General features: G+C 36.1%; 1 protein-coding gene across 5 annotated transcripts; it reads right to left on the bottom strand.

The window, feature by feature from the left end:
* Positions 1 to 143: 143 nt before the first annotated feature.
* On the bottom strand, positions 144 to 26,345 carry LOC106064750 (uncharacterized). Of its 5 annotated transcripts, none has more exons than XM_056019921.1 (9): positions 26,259 to 26,345; positions 16,473 to 18,279; positions 16,047 to 16,170; positions 11,703 to 11,845; positions 8,342 to 8,522; positions 6,835 to 6,965; positions 4,587 to 6,336; positions 1,372 to 3,029; positions 144 to 1,095 (listed from the first exon to the last, which is right to left on the bottom strand). In XM_056019921.1, exons 2-9 carry the CDS (start codon positions 18,256 to 18,258, stop codon positions 977 to 979), a joined length of 5,892 nt encoding a protein of 1,963 aa, XP_055875896.1. In that variant the 5' UTR covers positions 18,259 to 18,279; positions 26,259 to 26,345; the 3' UTR covers positions 144 to 976. The 5 variants fall into 5 exon arrangements, with proteins under 5 accessions (XP_055875896.1, XP_055875898.1, XP_055875897.1 ...); XM_056019923.1 differs by having other exon boundaries at positions 26,244 to 26,289; XM_056019922.1 differs by having other exon boundaries at positions 26,166 to 26,277.
* Positions 26,346 to 27,895: the final 1,550 nt, after the last annotated feature.

Below are 27,895 nucleotides of genomic sequence, written 5' to 3'. Positions count from 1 at the left end.
TTGCAGGTTCTGCCAGGGTGAAACACTGGGTGCTGCTAACAGCTTTATGGTTGCCAGCTCCTGATTTTTCCTCAGGGTTGATTCTGAAGCCTTTCCCATGATTGGGTATAACTGTATTAAGTTTAAAACAAAACAAGAGCAAATGAATTAAATTATTTTATTAATTTGTCTTTATAATTTAAACCAACCTAATAGTTACAATAGTATCTCAGTTATTGTACTGCTAGACAAATGTTTGGTATAATAACAAATTGGAGAGGAACATTTGATTTGATTAATAACCTCTTGAAACAAAAGGGATGACAAAATGCTGTAACTGCACATGACAAGCCAAAAAAAAAAATGAAATAATGAAGAGAAAAAACAAAATGTCCAAAGCCAAAGTCTAGATCTTTATGTTGAAGCTGAGGTTCCCCCTCAGTTTCTAGTAACAAAAGAATGGAACAAGTCATCTATCAAATCAATGAACTCAGTGAACACGAAATATAAACTCAAACTCTACAACTTGAGAATGTACACTTTGTGTTTTCTTGAAACGTAATAATGTTAAACTGCATTCTTATGACATAGAACTATAAATAGAAAGGTTAATCTATTGAATCATAGACTTTTCAGGACCGGAAAACAAAGTACAATTGAACCTTGTTAGCAAGATCATGATTTAACAATATTTATGACATAGCACTTGAAAACAAAAATATAAATTCATTCATTTTTATTCAATGCTATGTCACCCCAAGATACACACCCTGTTGAGGTAGGACCTCGTGTTATCAAGGGTTCACAGTAAAATTTATAATGTACAATGCCATGTAGGTATTATAAAACAAGTGGATCAATGGAAATAAAAATGTAATACATGAAACCAAAGATGGCGAACTGTTCTTGGCATCCTGTGTTGGCACCTCAGTAGAGAACAAAGCCACAGTTTCTGAATACACATACACATTGAAGCAATGCACAGGGAAATACAATATCACTTATTGACTTGCACATTTGTCAGGCAACGCACATCTTTTGTTTGTTTGGGCCGCTCCTGGCGACTACGATCAGCAATTTTCTCTATTGTACCACTTTGTGTTTTCTTTTTTCCACCTTAAAATACATGAAAAATGGACACAAGATTATGTGAACCTCTCTCTTAAGTATTACAATTTACAACGCACAGACTGAACATGTCTCACAGTTAATATTATAATTTCAGACAAGGTACAAATAACTTGTATATGTAAATGTTCATGTACAAAGATTTGTAAGGAGTTCTTTACCTTAAAGTATACAATCTTTAGGCTTAAAGAATTACAATGGTTTAAGTGGTTATCGTTTCACTATTGAACAAAAAAAACCTAATAATACAGTATTATGTCTTACCCTCATTGGATAGAATTCTTTGGAAAACTATGGCATTGCTTCCCATGGACCAAGATTTTTTATTCTTTGATGACGAGGATGATTTGTTACTGGAACTAGGCTCAAATGAGGCCTGCTGAGGAACCTGGCTAGCCATAGCTGATTGGATCACATTAAATGCTTGCTGGTAAGCCGGTGGCATTGGAGGGGCAGGTGTAGGGATCATGTAAGGACTTTGGGTGCTGTGTGCTACATTGGCATAACTGTACTGGCTAGGGTTGCTATACTGATATATGCTTCCACCCTGGTACATGGTACTAGGCATTTCTTGAGATTGGTAACCAGTAGATGGGTAACTCCCTGGTGGTGGATAGTTAGGGTTAAAGCCTGTTGGTGGAGGACCAGTTGTAGATTTATTTTGGTAGCTGCTGTAAGACTGTTGCCACTGTTGGTCTCCTGACTGGTTGTACTGAGGCTGATCAGACCACTGTCCTGTTTTATAGGACTCTTTAACAGGAGAGGAACTTGGTCTAATTTTTTGGCTGTATTCATGTCTTGAACTTTCTTTTTGGTAAGAATCATGTCTCCGCTCAGAATATTCATGTATTTTAGTTCTATACCTCTTGCTTCGATTGTCAACTTCAGGACTAGGTGACCGACAATGCCTTGGATTCTCAGGACTAGGAGATCTGTGATGTCTTGAGACCCCTGGACTAGGAGACCTGTTGTGTCGTAACAACACACCTTTACTGTATTTTGGACTTCTTGAGCTCCTTAGCCGAGCAGGTGGTGGGCTTCTTGAATAGCCTCTTGGAGAAGTTAAAATGTGCCGAGATCTGGAAATGTCAAATCTATGAGGGCTTTCAGGAGAGTGCACTGGGGAAGAAACTCTGTAAGGTCCAGGGCTTCTGACTCGAATAGGTACCGGACTTCTGGATCTGATAGGGCCAGGACTTTTTCCCCTGATTAATCCAGGGCTTCTTGACCTAATAAGCACAGGGCTTGTGGTCCTGACAGGCAATGATGATTCTGGGCTGATGGATATCATTTGTTGTTTATTTTCTCGAAGATCTTTAGCCAAATGTAAAAACTGTTTCACAGATTTCACTAAGGCCTCTTTGACAGGAATTTTATGTTGTGTACGCCCCACACTAGGTGACTTTGAGACAGGGCTTAGTGAGCGGGACCGGGAGGAGACTGATATGGGGCTTCTTGAGCTGTGTTTGTAGGAACGCTTTGGACTTTTCTTCTCCACTGACCATTTACGCTTTACAGGTGAGTGATGGTCTGGTGATGAGGACATGTCAGAGTAAGACTGAGAACGAGATCTTCTCTGGACATATTTTCTCTCTCTCTGATAGGGCTCTTTATTCTCATGCATATAGTACTCCCCAGACCTGCTGGTGTTATGGTGATGATCTTGCCAAGTACTGTAACCAGAGTATGCAGAGCTTCGAGGTGCCCAGTCCTTCGGTCTAGTTTCTGCTCCATGTCTAGGATAAAAATCTGGCTTTCTACCCTCAGCATTGTAATGTTGCCATTTGTCATAGGTGGCTGAAGGTTGAGAATACTTCCTACTGGTGCTGGTGTAATCAAGTGGGTATTGAGGACGTGAATGTCTGTAACCTTCAGTCTCTCTATACCAGCTGGAATCTTTTCTAGGAGATGGACTTCGGCTTCTAACAGTGAAAAATAAAAGAACAGTTTGCCTTTATTAGGCTTTAGATATAATAAACTAAGCACCAAAATTAAAAACACCTAAATATGAATGTCTGAAAATGAGAATCTTTAAATGAAACAACTAATTTTTAAATAAGAAGCTTAAGTGAGAAAAAATAACTCTAACCCAAAACTTTAATGATTTAATTTGATTTTTTTTTTCAAATATGCTAAGATTAAAAATTAAGTTTATGTCAAGATTTAAAATTGGAAATAATGTGTTCTGATGTGTTTCCACTAACATTGGATTAAAAACTTGAATATTGTTAAGTAAATTAATAGAAAACTGCTGACTAACAGTGATATATTAGAATCTGTTTCATTAGAAGTGGAAGGAAACAGAGAGTTTGAATAGTTTGAACAACACTTCAACAAGGAAAATAACTTAGCAAAATGGGGATATGCTACAAAATTGCAAAGACCAAAACAGAGAAGCCTCTTGTCTGTGACTGTATGAGAGAAGGGGAAACATGAAAGCCAGTACTAGTCCACTTCATACCTATACATCATATAACATACCATACTGCACACAGACATACAATGAGATGTTATAAGCTGATAGCTAACTTGTTAAGAGAGAGCGTTGGAAATGCAATTAAGTGTGTAGAACTGGGTATTACCAACTTAATAATTGTAAGGATAAAAAAAAGTAAAAGATAATTTATTTTCATGTCTTCCTGAACACTGAGACTAAGTACTGTATGACAACATTTTCTTGAGATTGTGAATGTCTTCTTTGAGCATTGCAATGTTCATTTGTCACAATACTTGACATAAAGACTTAGGCCTAATGAAACCAATTTTAGCTCAAATGTACATAAATAAAAATACAAGATCATTTGATTAATTTAGTTTGAGTACAGTCCTAATGACATGATATGGGACAAGTAGTGTTCTGATGACATGATATGGGATAAGTACAGTCCTAATGACTTGATATGGGATAAGTACAGTTATAATAACTTGATATGTGATAAGTACAGTTATAATGACTTGATATGGGATAAGTACAGTTATAATGACTTGATATGGGATAAGTACAGTTATAATAACTTGATATGTGATAAGTACAGTTATAATGACTTGATATGGGATAAGTACAGTTATAATGACTTGATATGGGATAAGTACAGTTATAATGACTTGATATGAGATAAGTAGTGTTCTAATGATTAAGTGTAGTCTAATGACTTGATATCGGAAAAGTACAGTTCTAATGATTAAGTGTAGTCTAATGACTTGATATCGGAAAAGTACAGTTCTAATGGTTAAGTGTAGTCTAATGACTTGATATGGGAAAAGTACAGTTCTAATGATTAAGTATAATCTAATGACAGAAAAGAGTAAGCTGGTCATTAGGATGATCAGTAAAAATTAATTTCACATTCTTTATGGTCATTGTAAGCAATAAAGAAACTCTCCACTATATGCCATGTTGAATTGGAGAGTCATTTCTACCTAAGAATCACATGGCAGTAAATAAATAGTTACATCTCAGTTATATTAAATGAGCTTACCTGACATCATATCTATATGTATTTCTTCTTAGTGTGGTGGATTCTCTGTAAGGAATTCTGTACCTTGAAGGCTCTTCCACTGTCATTTTTTTCGACTCAGAAACTTCTCTAGAATGCCTTTTCTGATAGTGGAATGATGGTTTAGAGAGATATTCCTCTCTGTGAGAATACTTTGAATATGTGGGAGGATGGTAAGTATCATACTTTCTGTGTTCTTGTGGTGCCCGTATCCATGATTCTGTTTTCCACTTATCACCTGATGATGGCTCTTCTTTTACTACCATTCCTGATGACCTCAATAACAAAGTTTTGTCATATTTAGGATACATTATTTTCTCAGGGACTTCATCTTCACTGACATCAATAACTTCCATAGACACATGCAGACTGCCATCTGTCATTTCCAGTTTCTCCTTTTCTGGTCTACTGCTAGGTGAATGAAGGACAGTGTTCCCTGAAAGTTTAACATTGGGGACTGTAGAGCCTTTCATATCATCAGAGGAGTCTGAGTCCTCATTTGTCAAATCGATGTTAACAACCATGAGGTTTTCTTTAGTAGCAAGCACATTATGCTTACTCTGATTCATTGTGTCCTCATCACTTACATCTTCCAAGTTCCCATCTGTATTCTCTTTATTAGCTTTCAACTGATCCAATTCTATTTCACTGACTTGGTCTCTATTCACATTTGCATTGTTGTTATCAGATTTACTTGCTTCCATTTCACTGACTAGTTCTTTATTCACATTTTCATCGTCTTTATCAGATTTTAACTGACCTCCTTCTATTTCACTGACTTGGTCTTTATTCACATTTTCATCGTCTTTATCAGATTTTAACTGACCTCCTTCTATTTCACTGACTTGGTCTTTATTCACATTTGCATTGTCTTTATCAGAGTTTAACTGACCTCTTTCTATTTCTCTGACTTGGTCTTTATTCACATTATCATTGTCTTTATCAGATTTTAACTGACCTCCTTCTATTTCACTGACTTGGTCTTTATTCACTTTTTCAGTGCCTTTATTAGAGTTTAACTGACCTGCTTCCGTTTCACAGATGTGATCTTTATTATCTTCATTAGATTTTGATTGACTTTTATTCCCTTGTTGAGATTCATCTATATCTTTGTTTTCTTCAACAACACCCAAAAGAGTTGAGTCCACTTCACTGGAGGAATCACCAACTATCAAACTAGATTCAGTTTCATTATCAATGGTGGAACCAAGCTTACTAGTGCCTTCAGCACATGCTGCCACTTTGTTTTCTCCATCTGCTATCTGATCTATGTGGATAGGACTTTCAGAATTCTCAACATGTGTTTTTTCAACAGTTATATCATCCTTTGAGGTCTCATTTTCTTGAGATGTATTCAGTATACTAGCCCTTGATTCAGTGTTCTCCTTTTCACATGCTCCATCAGCAACTTCTTTGGTCACAACAGTGTCTTTTGTTGCATCAAAGTTATCTCCTTGTTGTACATCATCAGATATTACCTGGGAAACCTCAGATGTTAACATTTCTTCAGTAACTACATTAATTTGTTCTTCTGTTCCACTAACTCTGCTGTTTTCATTTTTACTATCAGATGTCCAGCTGTTTGTCCCAGCAGTCTCTGTAGCTGCTATAACTATTTCAGGGGGAAGTATTAATTTATCTGAAATAGCTGCTTCTTTATCTCTTGCCTTTGTAAGTTCACACTTTTCAAAAGACAAGTCTTCATCAATGATGACAACATCCTCCTCTGGACCTAAGTAGCAATACAATAAAAGAGAACTTCATTTGATTGATGAAATTCATTGTCAATTTAGTGTTATGAACATGAGACTCTCATTAATAAAACAATGTTAATAATGTTTCTTTATGTCCTAACTCGTATGGCTTCTTTTTCTTTTCTTACATTCACTTTTCACACACCCACACCACTCCACATTCACACACACATCCACACCACTCTATATTCACACACACATCCACACCACTCCAAATTCACACACACACACCACTCAACATTTACACACCAGTCCACATTCACACTCACACCACTCCACACCCACACCAGTCCACATTCACACACACCCACACCACTCCACATTCACACACACATCCACACCACACACCAGTCCATATTCACACACCACTCCTCAATTCATACTACGCTACACATAGACAGCAAGATTGAGTAATGATTTTTAAAATAAATCTGTTTTGAATGAAAAATTAAATCCAACTAATAACCAAGACTAACCTGCTTGAATAAGTACATCATTAAAATCTGCATGAGTCATTTTCACTTGACAACCATTGACAATTACCAAATCATAACAGGTTAGAATTTCTTCCACCAATTTTGTATTAGAAAATCCAAGACTGACAACTCTGTTTGAAAAATGTAAATAATTTTAAAAAATTGTCACATGCATTACTTGGGTAAAGTACATTTTGAAAAATTTCATTGATATATTACTGAAATACAAGAATTTTAAAAAATGCTTTTCATCAATGAGAATGTATAGAGACATACAAAGTCCCAATATAGTTGTCACAGATATGTGTATGTAAGTGAGCAGGTTAATTATTTTGTACGGTGTTTTCACGGCTTACCGCCAGACTTGACAGAGAACAGACAGGTAGGAATAGTGTGACATTTAGATGTATAGCTTGTAGGGCGACTCGATACCCATAGATCAGGCAGACACGGACAATTTAGTAGCGTTGGCTTAGGCGTGGGTTAGGGTCTCCACCTATATAGAGAGGGTGTTTAGGGCAGTTGGGACACAGCGCCATGTAGTGTTAGCAGGGGCGTGTGTCGTGTTCTAGGCGTTTTCTGGTGAACGACACATACAGACATTGGGAGCAAGTCGCAGAGGCTGACTTGCGATCTTGGCTCCAAGAGGTGTGAGTTGTTTGCCAGAGACAAAATGTAGGAACTAATTCTAAGTGACCAGGGTAAGAACAAATGTTTTTATTAGTTATATATCTTGTTTATTTAGAGTGACAGTCGCAGTTAAAGTCAGAGTTAGAATCAATGTCAGTCAGAGTCCAAGGCGGTAGATGACAGTCTGGGTAGCAGTCTTGAGTATGTGACAGTCTAAGCGTTGATAGACTGAATAGATGTTAGCAACAGTGGCGAAGACCAGTTAGCAAGACGATGAGCGACATACAGTGAATGGCATCAGATGACATGGACAGAGGTACTGAACTCTAATGCAGTCTGTGGCGCTGGGTCCAGTGCATGGAGGAGGGAGTAGCTGTAGTGATCTTATTGGCATGGGTGACTATTTGCTGTGTTGTTGATTAGGTCTATTTTTATTATGTTAACAGATATCATAGTTTTATTAGTATTTAGAATTGAAGACACTTGTCTGATGTTTTCATTTTATGTTATTAATTAATTAGTGTTTGCAGTTATCAATCCATTCATATATCAATTAATACATCTATTACATGATTTTAATGTGGCCATCGATGCCCTAATTAGAATATTAAATATTAGTTTTAATTAGAGAATTTGAGTTAACGATTATTCATTATGTGGTCATTGATGTTGTGAAATTGTTGTCATAAGTTTAATTTAAATACATTCAACAAACTAATAATTATGCAGACGAAGTAATTGCACGCACCAAGAGTGAGAATCATCACTAGACAACAAGAGCCAACGTAATACTACTGGTACATATATATATTAAAATGAGGTAAAATGAAGTAGTAACGAGAGGGGGAGAAATGGGTCATGACAATAGTCACCTTACCTTTCATTAGTTTCAGATATTGTGTTAATACTAAGAGCCTCTGGAAACAAGATGTTGATGAAATCTTTGCTTACTCCCTTAGGCAGACCTCGGAGGTGAAGCTTGGATCTTATCTTCTCATCACATACCAGGCCAATAGTCTCTAACTGAATGTCTTGTTCATACATAAACATTATGGTGGCTGGGGGGAACATTGTGACATATTCAAATCAACACATACATAACTTTAATATAAAGTGAGAAACTTCTGAAAAATGATTTATGACAGTATTCTAGAAATAAACTTTTACCAAAAAATTTAAAAACAATAACAATAATGCATATATAGTTAATTGTACACAGTACTTCCTGTACCACAACTGATAATTAATACATATTACTTTTTATATAAAGACAGCACTAGGGACCAAATTTTTAAGAGACAGCACTGACAGGGGCATGAGCCCTACTATTCAACAACTCCAACTAGCAGCGAGGCCAAACAAACAAACAATGGACCATCCAGATCAGTAGCCCTGCCACCAAGAGGTCAACTTCGTTTCACGTGTGTATTCTACACTATCCAGCTATTGTTTGCAAGTAAAATATGTCAAAGATTGACATGGATGACGTATCACTGCTCAAGTTTTGTTTTACTTCACCTCCTCTATTATAGTCCAAATAAGAAAGAACGAGAGAAGGGATTGATATAATCAACAATAGTCCAGTTTACTCAGTGGGAATATTCCATATAATCTCTAATACAGTGTTTCTCAAACTGTGTGCCGCGGCACACTTTTGTGCCGCCAAAGATTTGCAGGTGTGCCACGGGAGTTTTCAGAACGCCACACGTGCAGCGTTACACAGGTCTGCCTACTATTAAATTTGTATTTTACCTTGCAATGACATCTCCACTTGCAACGACCAGTAATAATAGGGGATTGCTCCATAGTGACGGAAAGGGGTGTTAGCTCTTCAGGTTATGGAATTGTCCACTATACATATATTGACTCAAATGTAGGCCGCCTTAGCAGACGCACAGCAGTTCTTGAATTGGTAATGATAATAATAAGCGATGTGTTTCATGTAAATTGTTTAGGTGTATAATAATAACAAATTATCAATAAGCGTTATTCATTGTTATCCTTGGAGAAATACGTTAGCAAGAATGAAACTGCGAAAGCGTTAAATGAAAAGCAAGTAAACAAACGAAGGTAAGAAGAAGTTTCGTATTTTCTGGACCTGAAGATTTTCCATTGCCATTCTGTATGATCTGCAATGCAACTCTGTCGAATGAGGCGCTTGTTCCAAGCTAATTGAAGAGACACTTGGAAACAAAACATCCAGCTGTAAAAGCGCAACCGAAGGAATACTTGGAAAACATCAGGGCTCAACAAAATAAACAAGCTAAGAAACTTACAAACTACCTAAAGCTGCCAGAAAAGGGATTGATTGCAAGTTATAAGGTTGCTCAGTTATTAGCAAAATGCAAGAATGCACACACAGAGGCTGAATCAGTCATGGCTCCAGCTTTAGCAATAGTTGTTGAAACTATCCTTGGACCCGATGCCGCCAAAAAAGTTCCTTTGTCAAATGATACTATCTCGTGCAGAATTGAAGATTTATCGTCAGGCTTACAAGATCAAATCTGCAAACACTTTGACGTGACTGACTATGTAGTGTCTCTGCTGTGGTCTCTTCAAGTTGATGAATCCACTGACGTTAGCGGCAAAGCCCAGCTGCTAGCTTTTATTCGGTTCATAAAGGATGAAAAATGTGTCAACGAATTCTTATTTTGAAAAGACTTACCAACTACGACCAAAGGCGAAAATATTTTCAAAGTGGTGAACGAAAACATTTTGCTCTTCAAACTACAGTGGAAAAACTGTGTCAGCGTTTGCACCGATGGCTGTCCTTCCATGCAGGGAAATAGAAAGGGATATGTCACTCTTGTGCGTCAAGAACATCCAAATGTATTAGTTGTTCACTGCATGATCCACAGAGAAGCTCTTGCCTTCAAATATTTGCCGAAAGATTTGATGTCTGTTCTGGATCAAGTGATTGAAGTTGTAAACTTCATCAACTCTCGACCACTTGCATCCTGACTTTTCTCTCAGCTCTGTGAAGCTATAGATTCAGACTACAAATGTCTCCTGTATCACACCAACGTTTGTTGGCTCTCCAGGGGGAAAAGTGTTAAAGCGTGTCGTCCAACTCAAGGCTGAGCTGATTTCATTCTTGGAGGCTAAAAAAAAAAGACTTTGGATTTTCTATTCATGACGAGATCTGGTGGGTTTAGGGGACATTTCTCTCTGATTTATTTGACAAATTAAATTCACTGAATTTAAGTCTTCAAGGACCATAGAAAACCATCATCACTGCATCCTCAAAACTGAAAGTCATTTGGTGAAAAATTGTCTTTGTGGCAAAGTAAGATCTCAAAGGAGTCCTGATTTCCTACTTACAATGAATGCGCTTCAAATAAAGAAATCACCCCCGAAATTCTGGACACTTTGACACACCTGCAGTCAGCATTGCAGCATTAATTTCCAACAGTTGGAAGTAATGAATATGGATGGGTCAGCTATCCATTTGGAAACAATGAAGCTACAAATCTGACAACTGAAGAAGCAGAGCAGCTCAATGATTTAAAAAACTATGCAGTTCTAAAGTCAAGTTTTGCAGAGAAAAGCCTAGATGTGTTTTGGATTTCAATCAACAAGTTGTATACTGCAATCAGTTTAAAAGCAATCAAAATAATTCTTCCATTTGCATCTTCATGGTTTTGTGAGTTTGGATTTTCAGCACTGACTGAAATCAAGTCTAAGAAAAGAGAGAGACTTCTTACAATAGACGATGAAATGCGAGTTTGTCTGTCGACTTTGGAGCCTCGATTAGATCGCATTTGCTCTAAAAAAAACAGGCACACCCTTCACATTAAATGTAATAATTAAAAACAGGTAAAATCTTTTTTTCTTTTTATTATAAAACAACTGTTGCTCTTCATGGTGTGCGCAAAATTTTTTGTAGTTTTTTTACTGTGCCACCAGACAAAAAAGTTTGAGAAACACTGCTCTAATAGCTAGCAATCACATAAGAAGTAAACTCTGCTTAAAATACAAATAATGAACAATTAACACATTTCCTAGCAACTAAAATCATAACTAAAATCAAGTATACATTAATTATATTACTATTAATGCTACAATATAACGACAACATGTTATTTAACTTGGTAATTTCTAAAATAATATTTTATATATTACTGCATTACAGCAAGGAAGCATTATGACCTATGCTGAAAAAATATAAGACTTAAACTGTCCCTATGATTTGGTATTGATTAGCATTTGATTAACTATTTTAAAGTCCAATAACTCACCTTTCCATACTTTATCTTCATTGTCTTGACCAAAATTATAAGTAAAAGACATACACATATAGCGATTACCCAGCTCTAGTTTTTTGAGTCTCTTGATCAGACTGAAAATGTTCTCATACTTTGAAAGTGTGGACTGGAAGATCCTGAAGGAATATTTTATGAACACTATTAATGAACATACACCAAACAATATGTTAATATTTCTCTGTCAGTGTCAATATGTATTTAGCAACCAATTTTGAAGCCAACAGTATTAAATATTTGAATCACTATATTTAGCACCTATTAGTTTTAAAACCTTGAAGGTCTTTAAGTAGTTGATGGTGAGTGGGCATGGAGTAAAACAGAACACTTAGAGATTGATTTTGATATGGAATTAAAGATAAGGGCAGATTCAGTGTCAATAAGGAAGATGTATTTACAATTTAATGAAATAGTAATAAGGAAACAAAAAATTCCGGTAGGGTAAAAGAGATCAGTCGTATCTAAGCTGTGTTCGTGAAAAAAGAAAGAGGTTATGACACATCCATAAAGTGTCATACATTGCAATGGAAAAGCTTTGGCATATCTATAATATAAGAATGTAGATGACAAAAGATGCCATCAAAGACTGGTCCGTTGATTTTTTATGACAACTTTTTTTTCATTGATTTTCTTGCAATCTAAATGACAAAATAGACATTAACTCATGTCAGAATGACATTGCCTAGAATTTTTTTAAAACCAACCAACCAACTTTTCCTTTTCGAGTCTTCAAAATTTTTTTTAATTGCTTAAAATTTAATCCAAAAAAAAGGCTTGGCAATCCTAATTTTGTAAAACATGTTTTTGCAGAGAACAAAGTGTTTAAAGGTTGCTTACATTTTCTCTTTTTTCAAACTTTTTTTCTGATGGTAGAGGCATAGGATTATATAATCCACTTTTCTTTTTTATGTGTTTTAAATCTGTTTTTATATTCTTTTATGAACATAACCAAGGGCCACAGAAACTGATGACCTTTACATAATCTGCCCAATAGATTGCATGGTCTGCTTACTTTAATTATTCTTATTTGTGAATAGACTTTCTTCAAATTTTTCATTCTGTTTTTTTTTTTTATTTCATCATTCTGTATATTAAAGTACTTTTTGGATTCTAAATCTTGATCTAAGTGTTTATGCAAAAACATTTTGTCTACAGTCAGTAAGTTTTAATTTTACACTTTTTGTTTTTATAATCTTTATTTTTTCTACAAATATTTTTCTAAATACAAACAAAAATAAAAAAGTTGAATGACAACATTGCAGAGCTCTACCAATGGGCATTGTGAATAATTCTTTCAGAAGACAAAAAAGAGTTCAGATTTTGTTTAAAATGAAGTTTTTAAAATAGTGAACAATAGCAATAGTAAATAAGTTTAGTAAAACATTTGTTACAGTTCTTTTATTTAGTTATTGTTCTGTTGGCTCTATCTCGAGAAATTTGTTATGCCTAGAATTAAAATATTTTTAAAATGCTCTAAAGATTCAAAAGTTTTAGCTAGGGAGAACTACATATTGTAATAACTCAAGTGAGGCAACTCAACGAGGACATAGACGTTTATTTACATAGAGACATGACAAACACAAAGGGCATCTGCCTTGAGCATAGCGTCTCCATATTGGCTCTAGACTTGGGCGGAAATAGTTAGTCTCTCATGTCAACATCCGACTTGTCTGGTCACTGATAGTGCGCACCTTCTTTCTGCACCATCTTGGATGGCGGTGCGCATGGCAAAGTCATAACATTGCCCCCGTCTTTCGTCCCGAAAAGAAACACTGCAGCTGAGGTTTGACAGTTCAGGTGGAGGTCGATCAGTGGGAGCCACAGGCGGCAGGGAGCGTGTTCCCCACGAAGCCATCCGCATTGTTTTCCTCCAGTGCCGCTTTCTCTTTCTCCAGTTGACCAGGCTGTTGTTGTGATGATGACGTGGCCATTTGCCACACAAAGAGATAGTGTCGGGCACTGTTTTCTTCAGCACAGACGTTGTTCGGACACGCTGTCTCAGCAGACCTTCCCGACAGACGCCTCTCAAGGGAGCTGCAGGTTCACATGCAGCCACGTTGCAAACAAAGTCCAATGCACCGCAGTCATCCTCAGATAACAGTCTCACGTCCAGAATATAGGTCTCTGCAGGTTCAAATGGATAATGTCTTCCTCTTGACAGCTCAGATTTAGAGTTGTTTGATTGACATTCATCTATGCCAATGTCGATGATGATGGTAGAAGTACATATGCCCTGTTGGTGGTTTTCTTGGCATCTAAATTCTATGTGTGATGCGCCGCACGTACAGTTCATGCTAAACCTCTGAATGCAGTTGTCAAGCTTTGAATTTCCCTCGTGAGCACCGAATGATAGGCAGAGGTCTTTAAGGTCCATAGCAACCGGCTTAGACGCAGACCCAACGTTGTCTTCATCTGTCCGGCTCATTGAGGTACTGGTAACAGGTACAACAGGAACAAACGCTTCAGGCACGTAACAGTCTTCAGTTTCTTCATTTGTCTCTTTCCCTTTGATTCGGTACACCTCGTTGAGATCATCACAGCAATCATTGTCACGTTTCTCGTCTTGAAAGTCACAACCACAAGACTTGCCCACAACACAGACAGCGCTCCAATCCCCAGCGTCTCTGTCACCACTGTTTGTGCAGCCACAGTCTTGACCACGCAACTTCTTTACCAACGAGTCTACAGGCAACTGCTCCTTTACCAACGAGTCTACTTCTTTCAATTGAGACACCATTTTATCTACCTTGTTCCCCATACTGTTAATTTGTTCACACAATGCATCAATACCTTCATTTATCTTACCAATAAGCTCATAAATCTCCGGTTCAATTTCAAATAGGTAGGTCTCCGGATCTTCGTCTTCATCAATTAGGGCTTGCCAGAGACGAGCTGTAAGCACCTCCTTGCTACCTCCAAGCTTCAGGCGTCTGTAACGAAGTTCCTGCCTTAGCTCTTTAACTAAAAGCTGGTCTAGTTGTTTCAAAGATGCCATTGTGCTAGAATCCTACCTCCTCTCGTTGAGTCGCCTATAATCCCACTTCTGACACCAATTGTTGGTGTCAGAAGTGGGATCGATGTGCAGCAACCAAAGGCCCGCAACGTCGGACAAGGGGACCCCTACAACAGTACAACGTAGGTGTTCCATTCGAAAGAATCGCACTGGATATAGCTAGCCCGTTTCCTGAGACACTAAAAGGCAACAGATATATTCTAGTAATAATGGACTATTTTAGTAAATGGCCTGAGGCTTTCGCGATACCAAACCAAGAAACCACAACAATAGTCGATATTTTAGTGGAACACTGGATTAGCCGCTTTGGTGTACCTATGGAACTACATTCAGATCAAGGACGCAACTTTAAATCCAAGCTATTCCAGGAGATTTGTAAAATCTTAAAAATTGAAAAGACTCGAACAACGCCACTTCGCCCTCAGTCAGACGGGATGGTGGAACGCTTTAATCGCACATTGATACAACACTTGGCTAAGATGACAGTAGAACAGCAAAATGATTGGGATGACTTCATTCCTCTATTCCTCATGTCTTATAGAGGAGCCGTTCATGCAACCACTTGTTATACGCCAGCCAAATTATTATTTGGTCGGGAACTTCGGCTGCCAGCAGACCTCTTATTCGGGTTGCCAGGAGAAAAACAAACGACAGCTTGCGAATACGTAACAGAACTTAGGGGGAGACTTGAGAGGGTTCATGCACTTGCACGGAGTAGGATAAAAGACAGTAGCGACCTCATGAAGACCAGATATGATAGAAGAGCCAATTCTACGGGGTTTGTAGAGCATGATCTCGTTTGGCTGTACAACCCAAAGAGAAGGAAGGGAAGATCGCCTAAATTACAAAAGGATTGGGAAGGTCCATATCGGATTGTGAAGAGAATCAACGACGTGGTATACCGTATCCAGAGGGGTCCTCGAACTAAATGCAAGATGGTACACGTCGATCGGTTGTATCGGTATTGTGGAGAGGAGAGAGGAACAGATTCAGTTTGGGACGAACAGACATAAGAAGGGGGCAGTGTAATGACCATGTTCTGTAGTGACTCTATGGTAGCGCACCAGCGCACGAGGATGGACTAAATGAACGGGGAGAGAGGAAGAGGAAGTGCGAAAAGATTGAGATTGGAACGGTTCTTGCTTTTGGTGATCTATGTTGATTAAACTTTGTATTATCTTTGTTCCCATACCTAGTTGAGTTGCCTCCTTTAAATGTTGTAACAATATTTTGATTGGGTTATATAAATATTTCACAACCTGTAATGAAAACTAAAAAATACTTGTAGCTCAAAACCCACCACTCACCCTTGGCAATGTGTATCAAAGGTTAAATGAAATTTATCAGCTCCTTTGACAGCAACATCCCTGAATTCATGACTGTCCATGTCTGACAAGGTGACTGGTCCCATACTAAAAGTGTAGTACTGAGCTGGAAAAAAATACAATAATTAGAGTAAACTTTTTAACAATGAAAACTGGACCACAAATTTCAATATAGGTTCCACTTAGATTTTGTAAAAAAATAAGCAAATGTTATTTATCTGTTCTCAATAATGTTTTAACTTAGAAAAAAAAAAGATGGTTGTGAAGCAGTGAGTGAATTAGATTTTTTTTTTTAAATAAAAAAAGAAATCTTCCACATTTTTTTTTGTTATTATCTAATAAAGAGATGACCCAACATTAAAAAAATAATTAATGACATGGAATATTTGAAGAATGTTTTGAAATTACCTTTAGTAGCAGGCTTGACTGATGTTATAGCAGAGAAAATTGTGTTAGGTATACTTGAAGGAAGGAGATGTCTAAATTTGTGGAGTAATTTAGAGCTCTGGAACTTATCTTCTGCTTTTCTGTCCACTTGAACTGAACGAAAATATGGATCAATGGGACTGATGTTGCATTGAACTATCTTTCCTTTCAGAATTTTGGATTCAGTTTGTGTGGAACAATTAACCATTTCATATCGACGTCGAGGATCAGGGTAATCTCTACTTGTGGGTGCTTTGTCTTTGCTATCATACTGATCTTGTTTTGAAGGCTGAGATGAAACTCTACCTCCAGAAAGGTTTCTTAGCTTTGATGTTTCTGTTGGACTTCTTTCTTCCCTTTTAAATTTCTCACCTAGAGCTGCTGCAGAAGTAGCTTCTTCTATTTTATCTTGACTGTCTGCCTTCAGCTTCATGTCCACAGAATCCCTTTCTTTCACTTGTTCAGATTTAGTCTCCCCTGAATCAACAATGGACCTCCCATCTTTCTCTTCTGAAAGTTTCTGTCGTTTAGAAGCTGCTGCTTCACCATCCTCATTACTAGCTGGTCTTTTATTACTGTCCACATGAATTTCATTGCCTTTTTCTGATTTTAGCTCAGACTTTGACAAACTATCTTGCAAAGATCTATTTGCACTATCAGCCTTTTCATGACTGACATTTTTGTCAAGAGATGGCCCAAGTGATTTGCGACGTTTTTTTGAAGGTTCCAAATCATCATCACTGATTTCTTCCAAAGATAAGTTGGTTCCAACATGATCTGAGAAGCTGCTGTCTGATATGTCGTCATTATCTTTATCTTCTGCAGGCATTTTTAAATCATCATTTTCTGTGGCAAAGAACACTTCTTCTAAAGATTCTGCCTCACTATAGGGCACCCTTTTTTTTCTAGAAGGAAAATGGGATTTAGACAGTTTTGACTTAGATTCTCTGGACTTTAAGGTAACTCCAGTAATGATGACATCTGTCATGTCATTGATGACTTCTTCTTGTTCAGCTTGGTCTATTGAGCCTTCTGAGATTTCCTCAAATTTACTGCTCTCTGTTTCAAGAGTTTTAGATTTGTAGGCTGAATTGGGATTGTCCTTTTTACTTTCACTGCTAACAACTGTTGAGTCAACTACTCCCAAACGTGGCAAATTAGTTGAGAATTCATTTTTAGCTTTGTCACCAAAAAGTTGTGAATCTTTCGTTCCAATGCCCAGTGAAGTGGTTAGTTCCTCACTTCTGGCATTATTTGTACCCTCCAAAACATCTGAGACTTGCTGCTCTTCTTCTGCTTCCTCATCTATATATTGTATTTCCTCTTCATCTTCCTCTGCACCTTTCACTTCATAGACATCTAACTCACATTCTGCATCAATTTTCTCTGGATGCTCAGTTTCTGCTCTTCTAGCCTGTTCAAGACAAGATTCAAGAGGTTCATTTAAATCTCTTGCCCCATTGTCGATAATACTATCCAAAGCATCTTTTGATTCTGAATTATTTGTGCTTACGTTATTACTGTCATGAACAACCTCAGAAAAATTTGTCAACTCAACAGTTTGAGAATTTTGAAGTTCTCTATCAGTTTCCTCAATTAACTGTTGCTTTGTTAGCTCATTTGATTGTTCTCCTTCTTGAGACAAAGATAAGTCAACATTTCCTTCTATAACATTTTCTCCAGTGACATCTACATTGTCAGTACTTTGAATGCTTTCTTTTTTTGCCGCTCCACCTCTTTTATTTTTAGCTGCTTTGCGTTTAGGCATTTTTCTTTAAATGTTACCTTTCTGAAAAAAAAAAAACAAAAGGCAAGCCAAACTATTAGTCTTATACAAGTTTAACTCTATAGTTATATATTAACACAAAATGTACACAGTAGATTTGCTGTTTACACTGGGACTGAAGGTAAAAAATAATATTAACAGCTAAATCTAATAAAAGATTAATTTCTATTATATATGATATATATGACATAAAAACTGATGTTAATACTCTATTACTACTAGATTTGAAACACTAAGGTCTTAGCAGCAGAAACAGTTTACTTCTAACTATACCAAAATAATTTTTTTTTTATTTAAAAGTTCAACATCTCCCAAACATTTAAAGGAACAATTAATAAGTCAAGGGGTTACTAGATCTAATATACATATCAAATATATTTAGAATCTAGATCTAGATTCAAGATTGTCTAGAATTAAGTCTAGATCAAGGGTGGGCAATTATTTTCATGGCAGAGTTGCATTAAAAACATTTTGGACTTGGGGGCTGCATATATATATATTATGTGCTTAAAACTTACAACTTAGGATAATATGAATGTTCATTCTTATTTTAATTTTATTATGCATTTACATTTAATTTTTACTCTCCCAATTGAGGAATAACAAAATAAATTAACTATTTATTAAACTAATATTTACATGGCAAACATTTCAGTTGTACTTAATGTGAAGTATTTAACTGCTTACACTTATGTATAATTTTCCTAAACTGTAGAACTAGTTTACTAGTTATTATCCTTATGACTACAATCAAATATCAGTTAAGAAGCATTGACCTGTTCTTACTCCTGTTTATTTTCAAATAAGAAAATGATTGTTCGAAGTTATACGAGAACCCGAATAATGTCAGAAGTTTAGAAGCAAAGCTTTTTAAAGTGTGGAAATGTCGCTCCTGGCAAATATAAACAAAACTCCAGCAGAAGAACTGAGTTAAACTTCTATAGCTTAATACAGATCAAGCAACCCCAACTTTATGTCCGCTAGAGCTGAATCAGCTTCTGCACAAAATGGTGAACTCAGGGTATTATAACTGTTTCCAAAATCTTCAAGTCTTGAAATCTTCTTTCAAATTTCACAATCAAGGAACCCAATTGAGACTTGTTCTTTTTAGTAATTTCACTAAAAATAGTTTCAGCTTTTAGCAAAGGGAAATGACAAAACCTGTTTTCACTTGCTTGTCTGGAGAGAGGGATAGCTTTGAAAAAATTTAACATGCACATTTCATATGCAAACAGCCCATTGCCATGAAGTTTAAAATTCAATTCATTAGATATTCACAGCATGTCAATGGCAAAGATAAAGTCTGTCTCGTCATTAGAAATATTAGAATCAAAGTTACAGTCAATGCCCTTCACATAAGAATTTCTTTCTTGAGATCCTACTCTTCTCAATACCTTGCCCACACTGTGGTATAGAACATATGAATGTTCTGTTTCCAAATATTCAAGTAATTCACTGAACTGCCGGTGGTTAAAAACCCTAGCTCTGATAAGGTTGATGGGTCAATAACATGTTTGATATTCAATGTTGCTTTACACAAACTTTCCTGATGGAAGACACCTTGGAGAATAAGAGTGTTTGGCCAGGATATGTTCTTAATCTTTATCAACAAACTTATGTTTTTCTCAGTCAAAGCATGGGCTCCATCCATAAGCGTAGCCGGGGGGGGGAGGGGGGGGGTGAGTGTGTTTTGGAGTTCAACATCCCCCAAAAATAGGGGGGTGGGGTGGGTCAGAATTTAGTGACTGATTTTTCACTTTGATTCTGTTTATTTTAGGTGAGATTTTAATACTAAACCATCACTTGTCCAAATGCAGCCAAGGGAGTTTTGTGTTTAAAACCTCCTACCAGGGTGTTTTGCAGTCAAATCTCCCTCTTCTATAAAACTAAACCAAAAAAAAAATTATAATTCAAACGACAATCCCTAAATTCCAAGAGCATAGCTAAGGAAGATTTTGATTTTAAAACCCCCTCTTCACTATACATCAGTAACCAGATTCTATGAGCGTAGCCAAGAGGGGTTTTGTGTTTAAACCCCACCTACATGGGTTTAGAGCTAAAAACCACCTCTTCAATATAAAAAAGCAAATTACACATTAAAAATTCTATGAGCATAGCCATAGGGGTTTGAAGCTAAAGAATACCTATTCAAAATAGAAAAAAAGCAAATTACACACTCAAAAATCTGTGAGTTTTGAGTTTAAACTCCCCTTCAGCAGGTTTTGAAGCTAAAAAAAAAAAACCTCTTCAATATAAAAAAAAGCATATAACACACTGAAAATTCTATGAGCATAGCCAAGCGATGGGGGGTTTTGAGTTTAAACCCCCTCCTCCAGAGGGCTTTTTTCTAAAGTTTAACAACCCTCCTGATGTTTTGAATTTAAATACCCCCATACAGAGAGTTTTGAGGTTGAAAACCTCTCTCTTCAATTTTATTCTAAAGCAAACTACAGTCACCAAATTCTATGAGCTTAGCTAAGGGGTTTTGAATTAAAAAAAAACCCACAGATTTTTTAGTTGAAAACCCCCCAAAAAATGATTTTGACTATAAAACTTCGCTTTTCGATATAAAATCTAAAGCAAACTACAGTCACTTAATTCCACGAGCGTAGTGGCTGGGCTCCATTAATAAAGTGCATTGAATAGTCATCTGCCGAAATTGAAAAAGACTAAATGTGGCTAAACAAAGATGGCTAAGACGGATTTTAGGAGTCAGTTATAGAGATCAGGTCTCAATCAAGGAAATCCTATGCCGAACTGGAGTCGACCCCTTAGTAAGGTTGTGACAGAGCATCGCATGAAGTTTGCGGGACATGTTCTCTGACAAAATGAATTACGCATAATAAGAGTTGCGATGACATGGAGGCCATTACGAGGAACATCCTAGTACAACTTGGCGCACTTTCATGGAGGTCCTCAGAGCAGGTGGGAAGAGGCTTCAGACATTGCCAGAGACAAATTTTTGTGGAAGCAGCTTGCTGCCCACTGCGCCGAACAACGCGGGAGGATCTAAGTAAGTAAGAATAGTACATAATAGAAGGATAATGCACTAGGGGAGCTCAGATCGCTCCCTCAGACCTCCTTGCTGGCAATTTTTCCACTAACTCCAGTAAGAACCAATTCTACCATAAACCATAAACGTCTTCCGAAAGAATGAAGGGTCAGAATGTAATGAAGATTTATTATGTACACACACACACATATATATTTTTTTGTGGGGGGTGGGGTGGGGCCAGATTTATCTATATGCAACATAAGCTATAGGGTTAAGGCCCCCAAGAAATATTTAGAAGTTACATATAATATCTAGACTTATATGGGGCCCCATATCTCAAATAGCTTAGAGGGTCTTTTAAGTCTAAATACGGCACTGCATGGCACGAGATTAATGACCAATTGTGACCTGCCCTACATAAGCCCTTGGGGGTGACAAAAAAGTGGGGCAAAAAAATGCAATTTTGTAAAGAAAAAAACATTAAAAAATAAGTTTCCTTAAAATATCCTTAACGTCATATCAAACTATATTAACTTCAAAACATTAACCCGTGTTTTCTGTTAGAGTCTGTATACAAGCAGCTTGGATGGTTTTAATGTAAGGAATTGCTTTCATTAGGTTTATTTTAATGGTGCGACGCTGTGTTGGTGGTAAGTTTGTGTCCCATTCTTTCTTTAGGTTATTTCCCTCCTATGTTAATTAAACTATTGGTAGTATTTCCTTTTTTTCTTCTTTTTTTTTTTTTTAATAACAAGTAAGCATCTTTTTTTTTTCATTATTCTATCAGCGGAAATGATATTAAACAAATCATTAAAGATATTTACTATGTGTGCTACTTATTGTGACTGAATTTAGGATTCCACTTATCTTATTCATGGTAAACCAGTAACACAGACTAAAAATGCAAAATACCTAGGTGTTATAATAAATAAAAAAATGTCATGGAATCCACATATTGATGAAACTATCAAAAAATCAAACAAAGCATTAGGGTTTATAAGCCAATAATAGAATATGCATCCTCTGTTTGGGGCCACTCAACTCAAGAAAACATTAAGAAACTGGAACAGACACAAAATAGAGCAGTGATATTCATAACAAACGAATATTCACATTTGACTAGAGACCTTTAGTAAAATCACTAAATTTAGACATTCTTCAGGATAGAAAACTTAAAAGTAAAGTAGCAATTATACATAAAACACTGAACCATAATCTTCAAATACAAAAACAGAATTTAATAAAATACTCAGAAAGACACATTGATCAAGGCACATTCCTCGCTCCATATGCTAGGACAAATTTGTACAAATGTTCCTTCTTCCCTAGCACTATCAGAGCATGGAATGGGTTACATGAGCTAGCCAGGAAAACCAGTGACTTAGCAGAATTTAGGTCATTGGTTAATATGCATGACTACATGCTTTACGTGTAAGACGTAATCATCTTTTTTGAAGTAACGCCTGTATTATATAAGATAAGATAAGGAGGTTTAGAAAAATATTTAAAGATAGAGCGATAATTACATTTATCATGGAATAGTGTCTTTCACTTGAATGGCTGCCTTGTATGGTATGTGCACTGGAGTGTCTTTCGGATGATCTCGGGTTTATACCCCGAGACAACATCAATGTCGTTTGTTTTCCAACCGAATTGTTTAAAAACATGATAGGCCTAATAATTAATTACCGTCATCAACAAGCTTAACAAACATACAGACAACATGAACGACTGAGAACGGTAGATGATGCTAACATTGAAGAAGTTGACAATTACTGATGGAAATTTCATCGCATAGCGAATATAGTTTTAACTTTAGCTTGCAACAACCTCTTATTTAGTGGTCATCGCGAAGAGTATTGTTTAGGTGACACAAGTAACAAGGACAATATCTTAGCATTACATAAATTGGTAAGAAAAAAACAACAACACCACAACCCCTTACCTCGACCCACAGATTGAAAGCAATATAAAAGACTTGTAGGGCAATGCAGTTTTAACAAAAATGCTTGTCATCATGATGAATTCATGATCATAATGATATTATATTATTATGATAATGATAAATAATTTTCTAATAATTTATTATATAATGATTCAAACTTGAAATATAAACTAATTAGTATAATTAGACTAATAGATAGTTAGTAATACTAACTAGTACTAGTAATACAATAGTCGAATAGTAATTTCTAGTAGTAATTATAAACAATAATCATAATTTTAATAATATTAATAATGACTGATTGTCTGATGACAGTGTCCACTGTCCTGACATTATCATTATTACCTGTGTCATTATCATTATTCATCAGTCAGATGTTATTTAAGCTATTATAATTATTATTCATTATAGATCCAATTCTATCATATACTGATAATTATTGATAATAATTATTTACATAGACTAGTGCAGGGATGGGCAACCTTTTTGTATCGAGGGCCGCATTCAAAATAATTTGAGAATGGCGGGCCGCATATTTATATACACCTTAGAAAGATACTCTAACTAACTGTTTAGAATGTCTTTTAATTCATATTCACACTGTATTATATTCAAGTTTTTTTTTCCACACTCCACGTTAATGAATTACAACAAGAGTTAGCAAATTTTGAAATCAATTTTACGATTTCTTTTTAAAATTGCTGTTGTCTTTATATATTACAATATCCCCTCAAATATATAGTTGTACTTAATGTGCAGTATTCTACTTTTTACACTCGTGCATATTGTTCCGGAACTGTGGAACTAGCTAACTAGTTGTTATCCTTGTGACTGCTGTCAAATTACAGCCAGTCAAAATCGACCAGTAATTATATTGTTTTCGTTCCACAAAAAATAAATGCTTGTTCACTGAATCAGACAATATATGTTCCGGAAGTTAAATGTCATGAAGAGCGAAACTTGACCTTGTGGAGCATCACCAGAGAATGTTGACCATGTCCTTCAAAACCCTCCTATAGAACCAAAACTATTCGGAGAATAGCCTGATCTGGAAACCATTGAGCAGTTAATCTCAGATATAGGATTACTGATCTGAACTCTCCAACATGTAAAATGAGAACGAAGGAGAAGAAGAAGAACGGTTGTATGTGTACCCAAATAGTGTGAACAGCAGCAAAGTTTTTTTAAGTGTTGAAATACAGCTTCTGGCACCCATAGGACTCCCGTGAAAGTACTGACTGGAACTTCTCTTTGCTTGGAGTTATGTCCTCTAAAGCTGAATCAGCTTCTGCGCTAAATGGTAAACTGATGGTATAGAAAACTGGTTCTTGACGTCTTAAAATTTGCTTTTATAAATTGCACAATTAAGGAATCTAAATAAGTGTTGTACTTTTAATCATTTCACTAGAAATAGTGTCACCTTTTAGCAAATGAAAATGACAAAACTTCTTTTCTTTTGCTTGCTTGTGGAAATGGGAAAGCCTTGTTTGAAAAGATTTAACATGCATTTACATTTCATATTCAAAAGACATTATGCTATATCATGAAATCTGTCTTCTACTCTTCATTAGAAATATTGGTAACAAATTCACAGTCAATGTCCTTCAAGTAACATAACAATTTCTTCCTTGACATTTTATATTGTTCTCAATTGCCTTGCCTATGCTTAGTTAGCGGATACATTGAATTACTTTGTTTCTAAATTGGAACTACCTGTGTTTAAAACCCCTAGCTCTAATAAGTTTGATTACTATGTTATTTTAATCTATAGTATGTTGAAATTTTATGCAGCTTTGGGCAAACTTTCCTATTTAGAGTTTAAGGTTGGGATATTCTTTTATTAAAAAACACACACAAAAAAAAACAATTATTATACTCAGTCAAAGATCGAGCCCCATCAGTTGTTACACTAGCCATCTTGTTCTAAGCCTACCCAACCTTCAACACCATTCTTCATAGCATTGAATAAATACTGATCAGAGATTGTGTCTTGAATTGAGTGTATTGGTGTGTAGCCCATAAGCATAATCTTCGTATACTTGAAACTTTTTATAATAGACAGTTTTAATAATTTATGTTGATATTATTTTAAATATTATTTGCATTTTTATATGTATATACTGTGGGCACACCTGATTTCTGTAGCTGTCGGTGGGCCGCATAAAATACTCCGGCAGGCCGCATGTGGCCCTGCGGGCCGTAATTTGCCCACCCCTGGACTAGTGAATGATAAGTGATACTGATAGTGTGATATCTATATATTTAATATATATATTAAATATATATTATATATAATTATACTAGAGTAGTACTAGTACTCGTAGTAGTACTAGTTATAGTACTAGAGTAGTTTCGTTCATTACTGAGTAGTACTAGTAGTAATACACTGAATACAGTAATACGGTGTATTAGTAAGTCAATACTTATACATTACTGTCAATAGATTTCAATAGATCTTAATAATCTTATCTATGAGTATGATTCTAAATTCTAGATCTAGTAATCTAGTATGAAATTCAGAAATGTATAAATTTATTATGTCATGAATTATGATGAATCATGAATACATAATATTTATATTAAAATAATAATAATCATTATGATTATGATGAAATTGAATAATCATATCATTATCATATACTACTGTCACATAGATCTAGATTGACTAGATGTAGTCAATTTAGATGAAGATCTAGAATATTCTAGAATAGATCTTATAATGTCTGTAATAAAATAGTATTAGTTAATTAGACAGTAATTAGTAATACTAGTACTAGTAATAGTTACTAATACTAGATCTAATAGACTGTAAAAAAAAGTGTAAGTTATTAAGTAGTGTACTGTAAGTGTAATTTGTAATGAATACATTATACAACAAAACATGCCAATAATTTTAATTAACATTTAATTTATGATTTAACTCGATAATATTTAATAATAGATCTAGACCTAGATCATACAGAGTATCTCTAGACTAGATTGACTAGATCTAGTCTAGATAGATCTAGAATCTAGATAGTCTAATACTTTCGTTTTCAGTACCGTTTTAACTAGACTAGATATCTAGTCTATAATAAAATATCGGTATACCAAAATATCTTAGTATCTAAACTTAGACTCTAAATTTCTAATTACCGAAAGTTCTCTAAAGTAAACTACAAAACGTATACTCCAGTACAATGTTCTCACTCAAACACTGACCTAAATTTCTACATCTCACTTATTTATCTTATAAGTAAGTAAAGTTCCCCTTTCAAACCTTGTGATATATCTTATCCTACCTATAGTCTATAGTCTATACTATATAATACACAACAAATTTCACACCGTTTATTTTTTTCCAGGCATTATATTGTTTATTATGCCCAAAACATATCTTCTTTTTTTTAAACTTCCAATTAAACGGACCACATTTTAACGATCCCCTGACATACTTTTTAGCCCGTCAATTATATTGTATTTGTTACAATGAAATGAAACAGGCCCCACCGTGATTTCCCTCCTTCTCTCTCTTTTTCTCTCTCCTTCTCTCTCGATTTTCTCTTTCCTCTTTCTGCCTCTATCTATCTATTTTGGGTGGGAATATTGGAGTCTATAGTTTCACACCTCATCAGTCTTATAGGTCGATGGACTGCCCCAGCCAGCAAAGCTACCTGTTCAGGCCCGGGCTGAGTTAGGGGCCCGCACGGGGAACCGGATAGTCGTGCGGGGCAGTTTTTTCCTTTCCTACCCCGTCATGCGCCCATTCAAAACCCCCCTTAGATGAATGGGGCCCGTAAGTAGCAGGGGATGGAGAGATTCGCCCCATTGTTTCACTGCTGGGCGTCGGCTGGCGGTCTGAATTTTGCGTAATACAGTTAAGGTCCCACCACCTTCCCCCTTCTCGTCCTACTGGCAAGGAGTGCCCTCCCCGCCTCGCTCTTATCTCGGACGAGACCGTCGGCCAGGGAACTCGTTGCGTAATGAAATTCAAGGGGAGACAAAAAAAAAGAGCTCAATATAATTGGTTCGGATAGTCTCCCATTTCATTATAAACACAATAAACTCATTGAATGTTTTGTTATTTTTTTATATAAACTTTTTATTGCTTCGTTTTTTTTTTGTTTTTTTTTACATTAAAATATTTCGTTTTAATATATATGTATATAGCTATGAAATAAAAACAAGTGTTTTATTGTTATACAATATATAAGGACGATTCTTTTGATTTAATAATTTTATTTACATATTTAATGAAAACTATATTTTTTGATATTTTAAATTTATCAGAAAATTTTTTACGAACAATATAAAAACTGATGTAAACGCTGCATACAATAACTGTATCCCTGATAGCAAAATTTTCGGGCCCGGTAAGAACCCCCAATTGGGCCTGCCCATACTAACCACATGGGCCCCAATTGGGGGAAGAACTCGGCCCTTAAGGTTGAGTCTGGGCTCAGTCAGTGGCCCCAGAAAATCCCCTTGTGAAATCCGTGTGGGACCAGTAAGGGAAAGGACTTGTGGGCCCCAATAAGGCTATAGATACTTGGCCCTTTGGGGAGAATTAATGAAAGCCCAAATGGGGCCCTTAGGGGTCGAGTCTGGGCGAAATCAGAAGGCCAAGATGACGCCGTGATGGAAACCTCATGGGGCCAGTACGGGGAAACATTGAGGGGCCAGAAAGGGCTAAACACATG

This window comes from Biomphalaria glabrata, chromosome 2 (assembly GCF_947242115.1).
Source record: "Biomphalaria glabrata chromosome 2, xgBioGlab47.1, whole genome shotgun sequence".
NCBI classification, from domain to species: Eukaryota; Metazoa; Mollusca; class Gastropoda; family Planorbidae; genus Biomphalaria; species Biomphalaria glabrata.
The sequence above is the reverse complement of the archived record's forward strand: the minus strand, read 5'-3'. Positions and strand labels throughout refer to the sequence as shown.